The 15366-nt window shown below is 36.5% G+C and overlaps 1 protein-coding gene across 2 annotated transcripts; it reads left to right on the top strand.

Moving 5' to 3' along the window:
* The first annotated feature begins 4320 nt into the window (after positions 1 to 4320).
* On the top strand, positions 4321 to 15023 carry pcmtd1 (protein-L-isoaspartate (D-aspartate) O-methyltransferase domain containing 1). 2 transcript variants are annotated; one of them, XM_026313314.1, is made up of 7 exons: positions 4321 to 4533; positions 6403 to 6483; positions 8047 to 8482; positions 8929 to 9031; positions 9807 to 9978; positions 11838 to 11961; positions 12307 to 15023. In XM_026313314.1, the coding sequence occupies exons 3-7, from the start codon at positions 8176 to 8178 to the stop codon at positions 12678 to 12680; spliced, it is 1080 nt and encodes a 359-aa protein (XP_026169099.1). In that variant the 5' UTR covers positions 4321 to 4533; positions 6403 to 6483; positions 8047 to 8175; the 3' UTR covers positions 12681 to 15023. The 2 variants fall into 2 exon arrangements, with proteins under 2 accessions (XP_026169099.1, XP_026169098.1); XM_026313313.1 differs by lacking the exon at positions 6403 to 6483.
* Positions 15024 to 15366: the final 343 nt, after the last annotated feature.

The following is a 15366-nucleotide window of genomic DNA, read 5'->3' as shown; positions in this document are numbered from 1 at the left end:
TGCACTGAGAAAATTACCAGCCAGATTTGTAATGCTTTTACTGTTTCTGCATTCACTTGATATGTTTATCCTGGTGAGATTTTTACCCCTCTTGCACTTAATTATTTTGTATGGTTTGCTTGATTTTAATCTGTATGTGTTCATGTCATTCTTATATTATCGCTATTTATTATATTTGTTCATCAATGTATTTATTTCCTTGATTTTTATTTATTTCTACAATTGTAAATGCTGAATATTTGAGAAATCTGTTTGACTTTCTGCACATTGTAAATTACATAGAAGCACATTCCAATTTCATGGCATACTTTCGCCATCTAGTGTTGAAAAACTTATATTATTATTATTAGACCATAAGTCAGCTACCCTTCAGAGTTAAACTCTACCAAAACAACTAAGCATCACTATTTTTCAGCATTGCTTTTGCTTTTTCTTTACTAGAAACTGAATGTATGGTAAGAAAAAGTGAACACTGAGATCAAAAACATGCAATGCAACTGTACTGTACCTTTTTCTTCTCCACCAATAACAGCTGAATGCAACCAGGAGGTGACACTGAGCGAAAATGCAACATCATTGAACTGAATGTCAGATTCTGCTTTGCATAGAGTGCCACAAGAAGAGTGCAACAAAAATCAAAAATCCACTTTCTCAAGATGTCTTTCTTTTTTTAAATATAGATATTAAACTGCCTTTTGTGCACACACTTTGGAGTGTGCATATAGTATGTGCCTAAATGTATATGAATCCATAAAAATATATGAGTACTATGTTTGTGGTAGGACAGTATTATGTGGATGGTGTCTAATTTATTATACAGTACAATTATTTTCATAGACGGAAATGTTCCTGATGACTGTTTAAATACCATTGTCTCAGTAGCTGTAATCTCAGAGTCAGGTTTTGAAATATCATGACTTGAGATTGAAAAGTCTGGTGTTCATTTTAACTTTTGCTAGCATGGAGATGGGAAAAAGAAAGGAGTGAGCTAAAAAAAAACATACTCCTGTTTTATCCTTAAACTGCTTACAAGCCTTAACATCTCAACCAGTCTTACAGTTTAAATATTCTTGTAATGCTTGGGGCAGATTTGAATAGTAGCTATTTTAAAACCGAGCTGACTACCACTACATCTCACGTTTCAGTTTCAATCATTAAATGCAAAAAGGGAAAAAAATTAAAACATAAACAAATGATTGTCGTTAGCTAATCAGTTGTTTTTTGTTGTGTTATTTTTGTTATTTTGTTTTTGCGTCAATTGCACTTTTGTATTTTTAGTTTGCCATACTGCCCTTGACTTTGACAAAAAGCAGGAAATGGGACACTAGTCGTATCATTGTATTATACTACTCAGTTTTACACAAGGTCAATCCCGAAAGGAAAAAAAAAAAAAACCCACAGTAATTCATTTGAGCAATACATTTTTTCATTTGTGCAAAAGGAAGTCAAAGTGAGGTAGCCTAGGACATTTTGAAAGTGAAAAAATGCAACAGCAAAAGAGCCAAATTACAGAAAAATAAGACCCTATTTTATCTAAATACTCAATATGTTTTAAAGAATTTTAATCTTTTAAAAATTGAATCACATTCTTTAAACCTAACAATCCTTTATTTATAATTTCTTATATTTAATTCCTATACCACACATTGTTTGCTCAGGAAGTTTTGTGAATAATATTTATTTTTTCCCTGTTAGTATTTGATGTTTTGTAATGTGAAATGATTTTTTGTGGAACGATATTAGTATGATATGAAATTGTATTGTATTTTCTTTTCTTTTACATTAAAATGTAATGCTTTTTTCAGTTGAAGTAGTTTGTAAATTGAAACTTCCTATTACTTTTACTATTTCATAATAAACAGATATGCGCTGTGTTGTACAGTTTGTGTATGGTAGAAATAAACTTTTCAAATCGTTGTGTGGTTCCTCAGCGCTTCTGAATTCCTGTTAGTCAAATGTGAATCCAGTCAACTCAGAAGTAAAGAGGTATAGCTGTTCCTTGGTCATTAGCGTCACCTAGTGGTGAAAATAAGGGATTACATCTACAACCACATTAATACAATTGTGAATAGCAACACTAACATGAACTAAAAGATATCAAAGAAGACATAGTGTAGCTCAGGAGACAGCAATGTATTTAAGATAATCGATCCATTAATCAATAACGATAGTAAAACACCCGATTCCAAATGAAAGGCTGCTCTGTGACACTTCAACTCTACCACAAACATATTTCCTGTCAGGCCTCAGACATCTTCGTTCGCTGTCATCTTCCTGTAATGTATACCATGAGTGTATGTAGACTGTGACAGTGCTATAAATATATGAAGTAGCTTGACAGTCACGTATACCCTCTTGGGACCAGACCTCAGCTAATTGCTAAAGTCAACTCTGTCTGTACACTTTTATTATGAAATAAGGTGGGTGGAAATAATATAAAAAGCAAGTGTCAATGTCAGGATCCAGCTTTTGTATGACGCAAAAGAGCTGTTTCTTTAAGGAAGTGATATATATTTCTAAGAAAAGTCTTAGCTACTAACTATAGAGGACACCAAATTCATGTCCTCAGTTTTCTGTTATCTAGTGACCTGTGCAGTTTATGTTCCACCTCTGCATAGGTATTATTTTTAAATATCTTTAAAACCTGGGGGAAATTACTCCTAATCTGTGTAAAAGTTATTTTATTGTCCTTGAAAAATAGATCCATTTATCCTTTAACTGCATCTCTAAAACACCTCTATAGCCTCAGAAAAGACATTGAAAAGAGAATAAATTCTTCTTGGTTTGGAAGTTCCTAGTTTTCTTGACTGTGGGAGGAAACCAGAGTACCTGGAGAAAACCCATGAAAGCATGGGGAGAATACATGAACTCCACATACAAAGGACCCTGCTGGGTTTTGAACCAGGAACCTTCATGCGGTGAGGCAACAGTGCTAACCACTAACCCACCACGCTGCCATATACAGAAAACCTTTCGACTAAAAATACTAAAAGATGAGGTTAAGTGAGGTCCCTCAAATCTTGCCAATATACAATATGTGTAGAATTCACATATATTACAACGAAAAGCTTGATTTGTGATAGCTCATTTGTCCAGACCTGTGTTTGTCTGCTGACCGTGGCTACTTCCTTAATAAACCTGGTGATCATCTATTCCCACACTTTTAAAACAGGCCAGAAACCAGCTGCAGGCTAAATTTAGGCCTTTCCTTATGGGAACTGTGTGAGGTTACAAGGTGGGTGAAGCTTTCCAGGATCTTTCCAATTATGTACTCTCTTATTAAATGCAATGGTAATAAAATGAACCATATTATTATTATTATAGCCATATTAGTCCTGATCTCTTTCTTTCTTCACATTTTCCTGGTAAAATCATAATCAGTACTTAACTTGTGTTTATTAGTTAAGTTGTCATTGACCAGTTTAGACACATACAGTACCTATACCGAAGTTCTCATGCAATATGAGCTTTTCACATAAAACAGCTAACAAAAGAGCAGTAGATTCTTTTAGCCCTAAATAAATGAACTGCAATTTAAATAAAGCTAGTTTAATTCATTTTCTATTAGCTTATAGCATCTGTTCTCTGTGCTGGATGTTATTTTTTCTGTAGTGCAGTACACCACTTCATTAGAATGAAATTACACTTGACTACACCTGACTCGACTCTATAGCACTCCAAAAAGTATATGCAGACAGCAGAAAAGTTACAGTTTGTACAGCCTGTAATGACCTTTTCACATTTAATCTATAGATTAATAGCCAATGGTGGAAGAAGTGATAATCTCCTTAAATAGAAATACCAGTGCTGCATTCTAAAAATACTCCAAGTAAAGATCCCTTATACAAAACATTTAGTAAAAGTGCAAAAGCATTTACTTTGTAAACAGTTAGCTATTTTAGTCCAGTGTTTCCAAATTATAGATGTTACTATTGTGTCTTGAAAAGTTCAAAAGAGAAAAAAAAACTAATTTGCAATAATTTTTCCTTAAAATTGATCATGTCATTTAAATGAAACCATTTTAGATCTTAAAACACTCTACAGAACTACAAAAAAAACAAAGGCATACAATATGACAAGAAGAGCCAATGACACAGTTTTTCAACACAAGCCGAAAAGGTTGGTAAGTACTCCTAAAAAGTAAACTGTTAGATAGCTTAAATAAAAGCACAATATACAGAAGTTAGTAATGCAGTACGAACTGAATTTTTGTACCAACAAATACAAAAAATAGATAGATAGATAGATAGATAGATAGATAGATAGATAGATAGATAGTGGAGCAACAGTGCTTCCCTCTATTGACGGTTTTATACCACGTGACCTGTGTTTACATCCTCTCCTCAGCTGTTTCTTCTTCCACCTCGACAAAACCACTCGACCTTACTACTTTACCTTTTCTCCTAACTAGATAGTCAGCTCCTTTAACTAGTACCGATCCTCTAAAGGAGGCAGATAACGTCTCGAAGTGCCCGTGACAGACCGTCGCATTGCACAGTTCCTCCGCGGAGTGAGTTAATGCGACACGACATTGTGAGTATTTTTAATATCTTTTCAGCCAACTACGCTTTATCCTTTGAGTCAGCCGGGGTGCATTGCGTGCTGCATATGTGGGTGATAATTGTGTTTGTTTTATTTAACGTGACACGACGGACTAGCTGTTTTGTTTGTTTGTTAGCCGTGTTTGCGGGATAAACAAGCGAGCTTACCTAACCTGCTTTGTCTCTATTTTGATGATGGCGCACTCAGGCCCACTAAAGCTAGCGTTAGCCGGGGTAACGTTAACTGTAACTCAGATGGCGTCGTCAACTTCAGTCCACAACTCTCGATTTCAACCCATTACTTCATGTTACTGCGACAAACGTTTGCATAACATACACTTTTTTTTGCGCAGCTCGTCTTTCATTTTGATGCGTGCAGGCTTTGTAAGTGGGCTGGAAGAGACTTTCTGCCACAAATCTTAGCTACATCAACAGAAGAAGCTCCGAAAAATTTATTATCTTTGTGTGTGTATTTTGTGGCTTTTTTTTCTGCACCCGTTACTAAATGCTGCATGGTTGATAATTCATCCTCTTCTTAACAAACCGGTTTAGCTTGTCGCTGCTGAAAGATTGAGGTTAATCGCAGTGCAGAGCTGGCCAGCAACTGCGTTTTTTGTCGACAAGTGGGAACAAAACCTTGATGGGTGCACAGAAAAACACAAGTCTTTTTCAGTGTTGGTCAGCTTGTGTAACACATAAATGACTCCGTGTTTTTCCTCACAGACGTGGACGGGCTGGGGTTGAAGAAACGCCATGATTGATAACGCTTGATAACATTTCATGAAAACGTTGATGTTGTTTTGCTCCGTCGTCACACACGGTGCGAACAAAGTGTTCGCCTCTCTGATTGGCTGACAGGCCGCCGTCTGTGTGGCAACTGCACCACGTGACCAGCCAGAGCACTCATTGGCTTGGTCAGGTGTCAGTTGTGTCAATTTAGGAACATCTGTGAAAACCGCTGCATGTGCGCTGCATGTGCACTGCATGGCCAAAAAAACTAGAAATACCTGCGGTGTCGAACATCAGCCGTGTAAAAGGCGTTCCTGTTATTTTAATAGAGTTGCGATTTGGCACATTATCTAATCAAACCGATCAAATCCGAATCCATTACTCAGTATACTGAAGGTTTCATCATTTCAACTAAAATGATAAATAACTACAGGTCAAATATTCATCCATGATCATCTGTTGTTAATTGAGAAGTCAGAAGCCCTTGTTTTTAGCATTACCTCCCAAATTAATCAACTTTCATATGATAGTTAATACTTAATCTCTAACATAGATATTAATATGAAAAAATAAATCACCAGATTAGTTTATAATAGAAAAAGGTTAGTTGCAGCCCTAGAGGTGCAAACAGATAATGGAGAGTTAAATTGTATCAGTGGGTGAGAAAGTACATGGAGCTGGTCTTTTTAACACACACTGATGTTGGCAACATCGAATAGAAACACCTTGCTGTGCTGCCCTGACAGGTCTTTGGTGTTAGTTACAGCACTAGAGAGCTTGTGTTGCCAGAGGCTCTGTTACATGTTTCGTCATCCTGCATGGTTAAGTGAGGTGTCCCTAACAGCAGCCAGCCATGACCTGAGATGGCATCGATGTACTTTCCATATGTACCAGGGGTCAATGCTGCATGTTCTTACAGGCATTTTTTGCTGTTTCAGACTGAAGTTGCTATAGCAGCAAATGGTAATACCTAGCTGGTCTTGCTGGATTTGTCTTAAAGGACTAGGTGAATAATGACCCCTGTTTCAAGACTATGGCATATCATTTGTAGGACTGTACAGCAGTGCCCAAAGGAATTTGCTAGTAAAATACCTTGGCTGACCTATTTTCCTGGATTTTCTCTTAACTGCAGGCAGCTCAAAGGCATATGCATTACAGAAAGTGCAGAGGGAAAAAATGGGATAAAAATGACACTGCTGCACAATTGATGATGGTGAGCAAATCAGTGATTATTTTTGCCTGTGAGAAAGAGCCATTGGAAAATTACCTTACCCAGCCTCCCACTACAAAGTCACCTCTGAACTCTATCTTTATTAGCTGAGTCAGATATCGAAATGCTGAGGAGGCAGAGAGGGAATTCGAGACTTGTCTCCCTCGGCTGAATCTTAAGCTCGAGTATTCCCAGTGAGGCTGGCATATTTTTGTTGCCAAAGCATTTATGAAGTGTTTAAAACCCAGCGTATTGGGGTGTCCCAGTAGCTAAATTGTTACAGTTGCACAGCATGTACGCAGCCACAATGTGACCTACTAAATGATAAAGGAAAGAACAGCCCAAAAGAACAATCTTAAAGCATAAATTGTAAATTTTGTGCTTTATTTATCATTAATTCTACAATATACTTTCTAGACAAGTATTACATAGAAAATCAAGTATCTCAGTATTTATAATCTTATTAACATTCAGAGCAGAATGGATTAGATTAGCAAAACCAAAGTCTTATAGCAGTGGTTCCTAACATTTTTTGCTTGAGAGCCCCTACAATGAACTATCTTTCCTGTTGTGACCTCACATGCACTTTAGTGTAGATATGAGCAGTGAACAAAAGAATGATTTTACCTTCTCGGATTGTTTGATTTATGAGTTGTTTAACTCGTGAAGTGCAATAAGTATTTAGTACTTTACAAAGAAAGAGTAAATTGCCAAATAAAAAACTGCAGTCTCCAAAATGACCTTAAAGTTGAACACTTCTCTAAGTGGTTTCAACAAAATAGAAACTTTATAACCTTTGTGATAGTAAGATTTATTGCAGGACTTTTGTGCTGTATTAGTTTGAGCTACGTATACCTAATAAATTGACAATGTGTACTGTGAGACAATACAAATCTGCCATCAGAGATTTTTTTCCTACCTGTTGTGCCACAGTAGCTATTCATTCATATAGTATACTTTTTCACTTTAGATTAAGTCTTTAAATTTTTCAGTTACAGAATGAGCCATGGTTATTTTATCCATCAGACAGTTTCTCAGTAGGTGTTCTAGGAAGTATTTCAGTATACATTGGTACCCCAAAATAAAATTATACGTGTCATGATAAAGGATTTTAAACATTTTGCCCGTCTCCAATGTTAGCTTTACGTTACATAATCTCACTACCCTCTGCACATTGTGGACACTGCTGGCTAAGTACTGTAAAACTTGGGCAGCCTTACATGACATTAGCCAACCTTACATTATGCCAGGTTGTGGTTGTGTCAGAGTTTAGTTTGATTCAAAGATATACATTAAGTTGTCCTTTGTAATATAAACTTTTAATATTTAATGTATTTCACCACCTAAATTGTTGTTTTTATCCTGAAAGCGATTCATTAGTGTAGTATAGTAGATTGTTCAATTTGTTTATCTGATAGTAGTTAATTGTACATTAAAAGACAATCCAAGTTACGAGAGAAGATTAATAAGGTGCTACCTTTATCAGTAATCTTAAATCAGTAATTTTAAAATACTGTATTCTCTAGCAGCCATGTCGCCAGATCATGTTTATATAATTCTTCTCAGGACACTTGCTGCCTGGATATGACCATTGTCTGAACTGACGCTTGAGAAGTCACAGCGGCTGGATCCATGCCACTCTGAGGAGGAATCCGAGTACGAGTTCGGCCCTTGTGTTTCTCTTCTCTTTTCGCCATGGGGGGAGCCGTGAGCGCTGGGGAGGACAATGATGACCTCATTGATAATCTGAAAGAGGCTCAGTATATCCGCACAGAAAAGGTTGAACAGGCTTTTCGGGCTATAGACCGTGGGGACTACTATCTGGATGGCTACCGGGACAGTGCCTACAAAGACTTGGCGTGGAAGCATGGCAACATACACCTGTCTGCTCCTTGTATATACTCTGAGGTGATGGAGGCCCTCAAACTGCAGCCAGGACTTTCTTTCCTCAATCTTGGCAGTGGAACTGGTTACCTGAGCACAATGGTTGGCCTTATCATAGGTAAGCATAATGTAGCCTTTTTCCATGGCTGTTTTTTTTTTTTTTTCATGTTTGGGAAGTGTAAATAACATGTTCACTGTGAAAGTACAGCATATAACTTCAAATAAGCATATCTGATACTAGGACTTGAGCAGTTATTTTCCTCGTTTATCAAATTAGTAATTTGGTTTATTTAATGTTTCCCTAAAGCCCAAGGTACATGTACTTCTGTAGATGCCCTGTTTTGTCAGGTCAAGAGTCCAAAATGTTAGACTTCAGAATCAGAGGTCATTTTGAATAGTTGTTAGAAAATGACAGAATTAATTATCGAAATATTTGCTAAATGATTTTCTGTCACAGTTGATTAAATAATGAAATTTTCAGTTTATATAATACTATAATAGTGGGAATTTAGATTTGTAATGTAACAATTATAAAGATGTCATTTTTTCCTGTTGTTTTCCAAGGGCCATTTGGTGTGAACCATGGAGTTGAACTCCATAAAGATGTGGTTGAATATGCCAGAGAGAAGCTGGATGAGTTCATAAAGAATAGTGACAGCTTTGATAAGTGAGTACATGCTTTAAAGGAGTATTTCATTTTGGGATATACATCTTTTTTTGTTGCTGAGTTGAAAAGAGTGTACTCATTCTAATATGTGTCCTTTTAAATGTAAGGCTACAGCACTGGCATGAGCCGGGCTCTGTCTAAATGTATCAAAATGTTCCTACCAGAATCTGTAAAGCTCATTAATTAACTTGTTTGTTTAATCTGTACTAAAACTGAATTGTAAAAACACAAATTTACAGGCGGTGACGTGTTGGACCGTTTCTTGGTCAGGATCAGTTCCTAGGCAACCAGTGGAGACGCCATAAAGATTCCTTTTTTTTTACACTTCAGCTTCTGTATGAATTAAATAAACAGGATACATCAGTTCAATTAGTGAGCTTTATAAGTCCTGGTTAGCAGTTTGTTTTACCTCCAGTCAGAGCCACACTAGCTGTTTTCCCCTGTGTCCAGTCTTGATGCTAAGCTCAGGTAGTAGTGTTGTACTAGCCTTCTTTACTAACTGGTCTAAATGTCAGGCTGTTCCTTATAAGGAGGTTCTACTGAAACTACCGCACTAGAAACAGTTTTACCTGCCAGTGCGGCACCGCAAGACTTTCCCTTGCAAATGAAATACATTTAAATCTCTGTAATTTTACTAATTTAATCAGCATAATTCTGTCACAGCTTTTAAATATGATAGTGAGTCTGGAAGAAAGAAAAACATTTTTCCCATGGTTGTTGTTTTTGTTTTGTTTTTTTTTGTATTTAATTCTCTGCACTTATTATTTTTTCACAGGTTTGAGTTCTGTGAACCCATCTTTGTGGTGGGGAATTGCCTTGAAATCTCAACAGACAGCCACCAATATGATCGCATTTATTGTGGTGCTGGAGTGCAGAAGGACCATGAAAATTACATGAAAGTACTGCTCAAAATTGGAGGCATTCTTGTGATGCCTATAGAGGATCAGGTAATTGCTCCACACTATTGTGATGATACAGAATCAACATATTATGACAGCTATTCAAAATTGGAACACAAGAAGGGAAACACATAAAATTGCTTTGACCTACAAAATTGGTGATGCAACTTTCACATGCATTATTGAGCCACAACTGCCCGTGGATTTTAGCAGCCGTGTAAGAAGTTCACACAGTACTAAATAAATAAATGTTTTATTCAGAATTCAAAATGGTGGGTGTGTGAATGTGGACAGGCTGTTGGCCCTGTAATAGAGCATTCTGGGTATTTTGGGATATCTGTGAAGAAAATGTTGGAGAGGAAGCTTTTCCAGTAAGAAGGATAAAGATCCTGACTGATTTACGGTCAAACACTTTAGGCAATTTAAAGCATTTAAAGTGAGGAAAAAGGAGCCAAAGTGAACCCATGCTTGGCTTAGATTAGATATTGTGACCCAAGGTTTAGATGTTCTATATTGGTATTCAATCAAAGCTTGAGTGTACTCTGAAGTGAGAGTACAAAATACTTAAAAGAAATGAATTGGATGTTAAACTGTGTTTTTTAGAGAAGGTAGACGGGAAAGCAACGCGCACACTTAGGACTCATTGCGGAGAAAATAATTAAATGTAATTTTGATCAAGGAGCCTTGTAGGAGCTAAACAGCATGAAAATTCTATAACCCTTATTCTCTCAGGCCATGTCTAAACTAATATGAATAATTTTCAAAACAAATCAAATTTTTTCTTACGGCCTTTCGTCAACACCAAGGTGACTTTCTGCACTGCCATATCCACCAGAGCTTTTTACAGTGACTCACCAAAGTGGACAAATAAGAAACATTATTAAGGGAGTGGGGAGAAAAGAGCTTTTAGAAAATGCCTGCATACTGTATGATGAAAATTTACAAAGACATGGTCAGATTTGTATTGTAGAAACAATATTAAGAAACAAGCTTTGTCATCTTTAACTCCCTTTGTTTTCACTCATTCTGTGCAGTATGTCAATATAAGAACATGATAAGGCTGTCACTGCTTCCCTATGTAAGTAGATGCACTCAGGAACATGTGTGTACAGTACATTAAAGGTAGCCATGGATAGAGGCATCTCCTGTATCTGCTGTGTATTAATGGACCTTCTGTGCACCATTTGAGTGCTCATCAACCCATTACACCTCCCTTTGCCCTGATATATACAATATTTGCACTTATATTATTAGCATGAATGACAAGATGATAGCCTCATGTGGTGTAATTGTCTTTAAATAATTGTTATAATCTGGACATTACTTTTTATGTCCTGAGCTACCAGATATCGCCTAGCCTTTGTGATTGTTGCCCTTATAAATAACAGCTACTTCAATGTCTTGGTAATGTTCACAGTTGTCTCAGCCTGTTCAGTCATTTTTAGGCCCAGTGTTAGCTTACAGAGCAAGCGTAAATATGGAGCTAATGCAAATGATGCACCTGTTTAATGTAACAGCATATATCCAAATGTACGGAAAGGACAAATTTGTATGTAGGAGCATGGTTTATATTTCACTTGTTATAAAGTGTGGAGATGTATATGTATATGTGTGTGTGTGTGTGTGTGTGTGTATATATATATATATATATATATATATATAAGCAAATGCTGTATTTATGGAGAGACATAGCATATTACCTCAGGTGGTAAAATTCACCAATAAAACAATGGCAGATGGGTAAAATATCCATATAACTATGATGTGGGATCAGCAATATGACCGCAAACATAGACATTATAGTAATATAATATAATATGCCCTTTGCTCTTAATTCCTAATGTTATACCGTGTTTCATAATTTATAAGTGTTCAGTGTTGACTTTAGGTTTTGTGTCTTTATGCAGCTGACCCAGATAACCAGGACTGGCCAGTGCACATGGGAGAGCAGAAACATCTTGGCAGTGTCCTTTGCCCCCTTGGTTCAGCAGAGCAGAGCTGACGGAGAGAAGCCTGACGCTGTCCAGCTGCGTAAGCTACTCGGCATCAACAAAACAAAAAAGCTCAGTCATTGTTTTTTGTTGTGCCTAACCAGTCTTGAAGTATAAAGCAGGCAAAATTTTTAAGTCCGAAAATCCATTCAAAGAGGTGTGATGAGATAACTCCTAAAGCAATGTTTGCTCTGACATATGAAGCTTTCCCTGTAGCTGCTTCCTAAAGGCAGTTATTTTCTTTTCTTGCAATACTGAGACAGTTTTCTCTTTGATGGTCTCAGTTGTTTATGCTGACCTAGTTGAAAGACCAGTGCAGTTTTTTTGGATTATTCTTTTGTTGTGCATTGCTCTAAAGGACTGTGTCATCTTTCTTTGTCTTCAGCCCCAGTTACTGTCCGCAGCCTTCAGGATCTTTCTCGGATCTACATACGCCGCACTCTCAGAAACCTGACCAACGAGGACAGTCAGGGAAAGGGGATGGTTCAAAGAGTTCCCCAGAAGCGCAAACGTAGGCGATGCCGGCGGCGACGCATCAACACCTATGTTTTTGTAGGCAACCAGCTGATTCCCCAAATGGTAGAGAGTGAAGAGGAGGAGCAGACTGAAAAAGAACACAAGGAAGTGGAGGAGGAGGAGGAAAGAGACATTGGCGACATTGAAATCCTCAAGCAAGTGAACGTGTTGAGAGACCAAATAATGGCTTTACCATTGCCTGAGTCACTGAAAGCATATTTGCTGTATTACAGAGAGAAATGACTGACTCACTCGATATTCATTCTTAACGGGTGCAGCATCTGCTGAAATGCTTTTTTTTTCACTCTTTTCAGTACAAATGTAGCATTATTTCCATTAAATCTTGATGACAAAACTGTAATGGAAAGATACATCAAAGATAATATTGGATAATAATGTTATGATTGTCATGAGTTGTTAGTTTTTTGTTGACATTTTCCTTTGATTGGTATATTTAAAAAAAAAAAAAAGAAGAAAAAATGTAAAAGTATACTAAACACACTTAGTTTCAGAAACCCCTTTTGGCATTCAGATTTTATCACAGTATATAAGGATCTGACCAAGTACAGGCAGATGTGTGCAGATTAAAATTGTATAAAAACAAAGTTCTTACTATATTTGTTAAAATATGATCATGTTAAGATGAAGACTTTTATTGCATCTTTTTTAGAAGCTTTAACTTACTTATCGGTGTCTGTCGATTTAAAAAAAGTTGAAAGGAGCAGAAGACACTGACATGCAAATAAGGCCACATCCTCTCACAAGACGCTCTTGCGTAACCATGAATGGAGCACTTATGTCATTAATTTTCTGAATATTTTACTTTAGGTCAATGCATTTTGTACCTTCCTATTACAATAGATCGTTCAGAGACCTAAAATTTTTTTTCTACAGGGCACCTTTTAATGTAACTTTTTCTACAGGGTGCTCACATACATACTTGTGCTTTCTCACTTTGCGTATGAGTAGCTGACATCCTACTCGATATGATAAGGTGTTGTTGGGCCTCACCTGTCTGGTGTTTGGTTTCTTTTCCATTTTTGATGCACTTAATATATTAGTTAAATGAATCATATCAGAGGTTTAAAATAGTGTTGAATTTGGTGACAGGTGTTTAACTGGTTCACACTATTAATGGAGAGGTTTGTCAGTAATGAGTACATGCATGAATATACTGTACATGTCTTGGGTGTTCAGACTGCTTCACATCTCATGATAGGTCACTGGAGTTGATGTCCCAAGCAAAGAAGTTTGAAAACGTTTTGACAAATAGGAAATCTCAATTTTGTACAGTAGTTTCTTTTCTTTTTTTTTTTTGTCTTATTTGTTCTTTTGAAATTGACAACAATGCAAAATTAGTCACTGAGGATTTTGAAGCCTTTTGTATCCTGGACTGTAGAAGTGTCCAACAAAGCACCTTAATCTGCAGTCCTCAAGTGAGAAAAGGTGCCATTTTCGGGCTTAATTTGTATTGTGTACTGGACCTGGTGTAATGTAAATCCTGTTTATAAACAAAGTACAACTCGCTTGCAGAATGTCCTTGATAGTGATGGCTTTTAAGTGCCAGCATACCCCATCACATTAGGATTTCTGTGAGTTTTCTGGCACAGTAAAACAAACCCAGATGATGGTATATTTCTACAGAAACATTCCACTATGAAAATGAGAAAACAGCACATCATTCTTAGCTGTCACACTTCTGCTTCATGCTTTACTGTCACAGACGTAGGAATTTACTTCATCTTACTTTAAATGCATAATTTAGTATTCCAAAATCTGATTTGAATGTTGTTATTACTTCTATTCAATTCTATTCAATATAAAAGTGGTATATGTATTGTTAACATATGATTCTGCATACAGGATTGATTTGCATTTGGTTTGTTGTAGCATCCTATTGCTGTACTGTATCTTGACACTGGGAACTCTGTAGATCAAAACTCCACTGCTGTCTGTTAAATAGTTAAGATATATTAGTGCTATAGGTCTTCATTTTGTTCTGGTGTAATGAAAAAATATGTTTGAAAACAGGGCCATTTATTCAGTTAGTAGTTTCTGTGTGAAGAGATAGTGTTTTAAGTTTTTTTTGTGTGCTTTTTATTATTTTTGTTCATTTTTTACATTCATCTTTGCAAGTAAGCAATAATGAAATAATTTCTCAGCTTGTAATTACCAATACTAGAATAGTCCCATTTGGTTTTCATAGTATCCATTAAAATTCACATGACCAATTATAGACATGCAGCAGTTTATATACCATTATCTAAAATTAAATTGCTAATTAGGGAGCCCATTAAGTATTGAAAGCAGGGGACCTACAGCCTCGACTCTCAGGTCACACCTTGCACCAAAGTTAATGGGACTGCTGTGATTACATTTAATGTGGAGATTTGACTACAAAAATGGCACCCAGTAAAGCCATAACCAATTCTGCTTTCTTATATTAAGTTAATTTGTCAAGAGCCAAAACAGTTCTGTTACTATGTATCAGGCCTTGATTGACGTCTCATAGTGTGTGCAGTTCATTTTGAAAATGTGTTGTTTCTTTGTAAAATGTTTGGCACAGAAATAAAGATCACAATCATATCATGCCTCTTCTAATAATTGTAACAGCTCTTTTTTTGCCTGAGCATGTTTGATGGTTTTAAGGAGTCAAATAAGTCACAATAGAGCACTGATCCCAAGTAGAAACTGTAGAAAAAGTGCCAATGTGCCATCTACTTGCTTATACTGCTTCTTTTAACTGACATCATAGCGCAGGATTATGTGCTGAAGGTGCCAGGCTGGGTTGCATCTGAAGACATGACAACCACAAAGACACTTATCAGTGCCAAATTTTGTATGCAGCATTTCCTCTTTAAGCTGGTCATGATAAAGATTATTTTTGATTTAGTGTTAGGATTTCCCTAAACTTGAAGTACATGTAAAA

The sequence above is a fragment of the Mastacembelus armatus genome, chromosome 17, assembly GCF_900324485.2.
Source record: "Mastacembelus armatus chromosome 17, fMasArm1.2, whole genome shotgun sequence".
In the NCBI taxonomy this organism is placed as follows: domain Eukaryota; kingdom Metazoa; phylum Chordata; class Actinopteri; order Synbranchiformes; family Mastacembelidae; genus Mastacembelus; species Mastacembelus armatus.
The sequence above is the reverse complement of the archived record's forward strand: the minus strand, read 5'-3'. Positions and strand labels throughout refer to the sequence as shown.